This window comes from Etheostoma spectabile, chromosome 13 (genome assembly GCF_008692095.1).
Source record: "Etheostoma spectabile isolate EspeVRDwgs_2016 chromosome 13, UIUC_Espe_1.0, whole genome shotgun sequence".
In the NCBI taxonomy this organism is placed as follows: domain Eukaryota; kingdom Metazoa; phylum Chordata; class Actinopteri; order Perciformes; family Percidae; genus Etheostoma; species Etheostoma spectabile.
Window position 1 is genome coordinate 3,444,574 of NC_045745.1, and position 4,827 is coordinate 3,449,400.

A 4,827-nucleotide genomic window follows, 5' to 3' on the forward strand; every position below is an offset into this window, starting at 1 on the left:
GTCAAATTTGACCCGAGGACAACAGGAGGGTTAAGACAGATTAGTTGCTGACCAAAAACAAAGTATTGTCTCCATATTCTTTGGTGAGAAGAGTAAGACTCAAAGTAACGATTATTGTCAGTGTTAGACTAATCTGTCAATAATTTTCCACATTTTTTGGTCTAAAAAATATCAGAAAATGGTAAAAAATGTCAATCCGTGTTTCACAGAGCCCAAGACGACGTCCTCATATGTCTTGACTTGTCCACTAACTCAAACATATTCAGTTTAATGTCACAGAGAGAAGAAACTAGAAGATGTTCACATTTAACAAGCTGCAATCACATCATATTTTTCTACTTTTTTTCATAAACTCAAATCAATTCATTTCATAGTTGACAACTAATCGATCAACCTGAGTTCCCAACCAGCTTGCAGACACAGAAGAGTGTAACCCAGATCAGTTATCATTAGTGCTCCATGGGTAAAGACTATCCTGGGGGTGCTTTGGCAGCCTTCTCTATGTGTTATTGGTGTTGGCACGGTAAGTGACCACCCCTCTCTTTAACACCCCCCCTCCTTTTCTTTCCTTTCCTTCCAGCATGCGTCGCTGGGGGCCAGCCGCTCCGACAAGGCCACCAGCCAGTCCAGCCGCTCGCTGGGCGCCCGCTGCAGGAACTCCATCGCCTCCTGCTCCGACGAGCAGCCGCACATCGGCAACTACCGGCTGCTCAAGACCATCGGCAAGGGAAACTTTGCCAAGGTCAAGCTGGCCCGTCACATCCTGACGGGCAAGGAGGTGAGACACGGGGCGGGGAGGGAGGAGACGGTAGGGCTGCACAACATAGAGTTTGTTTTATCGTCCTGGCACGGGCTTAACCCTCGCGGTGTCTTCCCCCCAACCTGGACATTTTGGTTTTTCTGAGTCAAAATCATGGTTATGGCCATCTTTTTTGACCCTTTTGTGTCTTTTCCCTAATGAATTTGTCATTTTTTCAAAGACTGTTTTTGAGCCTTTTAAAATATTCGTCGGTTTTTGTCACTTATTTTTTGACATTTTTCTCTCTTTTTTTACACATTTTACACAAGTTCTTTAACCAATTATTTTTTCTCCAAATGCTATAAAATTGGCCAAAAAAACCACACAAATTCAATGAAAGTAGTGAACTTATTATTGATTTAACTTGTGAGGAGCGTTGTTGGGAACCATCCACGTTACCTTTTTGGACAATTTGTTTGAAAACCCAAATTTCTGATATAGAAACTTTTAGGAAACGTCAAATTTGACCCGAAGACAACAGGAGGGTTATTGCACACATCGCAAAAGGCTGCGACAGATTAAGAATGTAAGTCATTCTTTTTTTTAGTGGTGCCTTTCATGTGCAATATAATGTTTAATTGGTTCAATAAAAAATGTTTTATTTGTTTTAAATTCAAGAAAAAGTTTAAACTGAGTGCATTTCAATATTTGTTTACGTATCGCGGGTAATATCCTTATCGCGATATTCAATAACATCATTATTGCACAGCGCATATTTTCCTCATATTGTGCAGCCCTAATAAATGGGTAGATGATCAGTTGAGGCAGCGGTCAGTTGATGTATTAAATCGGCATATGTACTGTATATACATAAATATAATATATACATGTTGTGTCAAAGTTTCTCTGGTCAAATAACATCATGCTAGTGGATTGAGTTGAGAAAAATTATTTTAATCCACTGTTCAATTCTTAAAGATTTCCTTTAGGATTGATGACATTTAAACACTGAATACTAAATTATTTCATAAAGGGGTACCACTTTATAATAAGATACACTTCATATGTTGCAACTAATGACTGTTTAATGTTCAATAAGTTATATAGTAAAGCCTTAATCATCATTTATAAAAAATTAAGAATAGCATTAGGGATGCTAGGTTGTAAGTATGACCACTTACCTTTTCCTTAATAGTTATCCAAAACATATAACTATTATTACTGGATAGAAAGTATGAACACTGAGAAAAGATCTTTTACAACTTGGCAACCCAAAATGTGTTCTTATAAATGGCTTTGGTAAATAATAAAGTCATAAATCCATTTCTTGCAATGTTAAAACCCTTTATAAAAGATACAGTACACAGACAGGTGTTACACTGGCTGAGTACTGTACAATAGGGCAGGTAGTGGTGTTAATGGCAGCCAGTAGAAGGGCACTTTCAATGGGCCCCTCCCCGCATCCACAGCTATTCATTCTAGCATGTCTTTGGGCCCTCCTCACATGAGGGCCCTGGGCACCCAGTCGTCCCCACCCCTAGTCCGACACCCCTGATGGCAGCAGTGGGAAAGGCTTCTGAGCACCATGAATGGAGGCTGTTATAAGCAAAGGCAAATTCTAATGGTGGTGTGTTTACTTTTCCTCAATCAAAAACCTCCTTCACGTCTCTTCCAGGTGGCAATAAAAATCATCGACAAAACTCAGTTGAACCCAACCAGCCTACAAAAGGTGAGTTTTCTTCTCTAAACTGATGGATTGTTTGTGGAGGAATATGTGTCCTCATGTCCTCAGGTACCAAAGTGAAACACGTGCTACACTGTGTAATACCATCTTCCTTCATAAGCAGCGGCCAGGCATCAGAAATGTGGATGGTTTGGTCACGCTGATGTAATTCAACAAAATACCGACATGCCGTTGGCGACATGGAGAGGTTCAGGTTTTTCCTCAGCTGTTTCCGCCTCAGAGGGGGCAGGAAAGAGAGAGCAGCTGATAGAGAGAGGGCTCGTGGGATGTGATGCTGTTTGGCAGGTGCTAGGGACCGGATGGGAGCGAGAGGAGACTCTGCTCCAGAGATCATCGCCCGTCTCTCTCTGGGCTAATCACTGCCCTGAGAAGGGGGTGACTCATCTCAGGAAGCCGCGGTCGCCCAACCCATCCTTTTTTTCCGTTTGCGTTCTTAACCCTTGTGTTGTGTTCCCGTCAAAAAATCGACACTTTTCTTCAGGCTTTTTTATCAATGTTTTTAACTTTTTCTTCCGTTTTTGTCCCATTTTTGCAACACTGTTGATGCTTTTTTTTTTCAATGTTTGTCACTTCAATGTTTCAACACTAACTCATTATCTTTAGTTTTGCAGTTATTTTTGGAATTTATGGTCAATAAACCTCATTTATAGGAAATTATTCCTAAGGTTTGAGTTAGAAAAGCAGAAATAGGAATTATTTTGACTAAAATTAAAGGAATGTACAGTATTTTGATGCATAATCACAGACTGGAATATGTCAACTTTTACTCAATACTATTTCAAAACCACTTCAATTTTTTTTTCAAATGCTATAAAATTGAATAAAACACCCCAAAATTAATGAAAGTATAGATTTGTACTTGGCAAAGAGCGTTGTGTGGAATCAATCATGTTATTTTGGGGAATTAAAAAGAACATTGATATAGGAAAACTGTCAATTTGACCCGAGGACAACATGAGGGTTAAGTTGTTTTACCCTCGTCTCGCATTGCCAGACCTTCCTCCACAGCACAGCGGAGGAGGGTCTGGCTAGTCCACACAGCATTTAGGGATGGGAGAAAAATGTGCTCTGGTGTATTGGCATTTCTTTAATCCCAATTGTCTTGACGGAGCCTGGTGCCTCTGCAAAATAGCCCAGAGAAGGAACTTGTTTTGGTGGAACATGTGTACGTTCAAAAGTTGTTCAACAGAAAACTCCAATTGGACAGATAGTCTAGCTAGCTGTCTGGATTTACCCTGCAGAGATCTGAGGACCGGTAACCATAGTCCTCAATTGGACAGATAGTGTAGCTAGCTATCTTGATTTACCCTGCAGAGATCTGAGGACCAGGTAACAATAGTCCTCAAATTGGACAGATAGTCTAGCTAGCTGTCTGGATTTACCCTGCAGAGATCTGAGGACCTAACCGAGTCCTCAGATTGGACAATAGTCTAGCTAGCTGTCTGGATTTACCCTGCAGAGATCTGGACCAGGTAACCATAGTCCTCAGATTGGACAGATAGTTAGCAAGCTGTCTGGATTTACCCTGCAGAGATCTGAGGGACACCTGAGAGAATTTCCCGCGGCACCTGAACAGTCCTGACGATATAGACTAGTCCCCCAAACACAGCAAGAGCACTGATGCTTTTGTAGCTGTTTTGTGGGTTTGGTGGCCATTTGATTGTGAGAAGTGTCTTTAGAAAATAAGTGTAGCACAGGGAGGGCTTTTGATGGACTGGCCTCTTTTTTCCCATGCTGGTCAGCAATTTCAGTATTGAGCCTGAATGGTGGATACTTTGAGGTTTGTTGTGCATGGAGTTCAGAGGCGGATAAGTGGACACTCTCTGGTTGACACACAACTTGATTCCCATTCAGGAGCTGGAACGATTAGACATCTGGAGCAGGAGAACTGGACTGACACAACATGGCTGACACCATGAGGCCAGTTGATCATGAGTTAATCCCATGCTCAAAGATCTCCATTTTATCTTGCGAGCACATCGATCTGGATCACGCACTTTCAACAAAGACATACATGTGAATAACGGCCACAGAGAAAAGAAAGATGCAGACAAGCATCGAATCAAACCATAATGCTGCTCATATGCACATATGGGCCAAAGTGTCTCCCTCATTTATCCATGAGTGTCTCTCTCTCTCGCTCTCTACCTCCCTTGGCCTGCATGAGCTACTTTGCCTGTGGGCAAGAAGGATCAAGTGAGGGATGAAATAATTGTTCTTTTATATGTGTGTGGCGTGCGTGCGATTTAGCTTGACCGGAAGATTTCTCGATGTTTTGCCACATACGTCAAAAAAGACCAGTTTTTCTTCACGAGATGTTGAGTTAAAGTAGCAGGGGCACAGC

General features: G+C 41.6%; 1 protein-coding gene across 5 annotated transcripts in view; it reads left to right on the plus strand.

Annotated features, from left to right (window-relative positions):
* Positions 1–4,827, plus strand: part of mark4a (MAP/microtubule affinity-regulating kinase 4a) — a 35,933-nt gene that overhangs the window by 2,970 nt on the left and 28,136 nt on the right. For all 5 annotated transcript variants that reach the window (XM_032533081.1, XM_032533085.1, XM_032533082.1 and 2 more), the window contains exons 2-3: positions 581–778; positions 2,415–2,468. In XM_032533081.1, the coding sequence (XP_032388972.1) occupies positions 581–778; positions 2,415–2,468 (252 nt within the window). The remainder of the gene's footprint in view (positions 1–580; positions 779–2,414; positions 2,469–4,827) is intronic.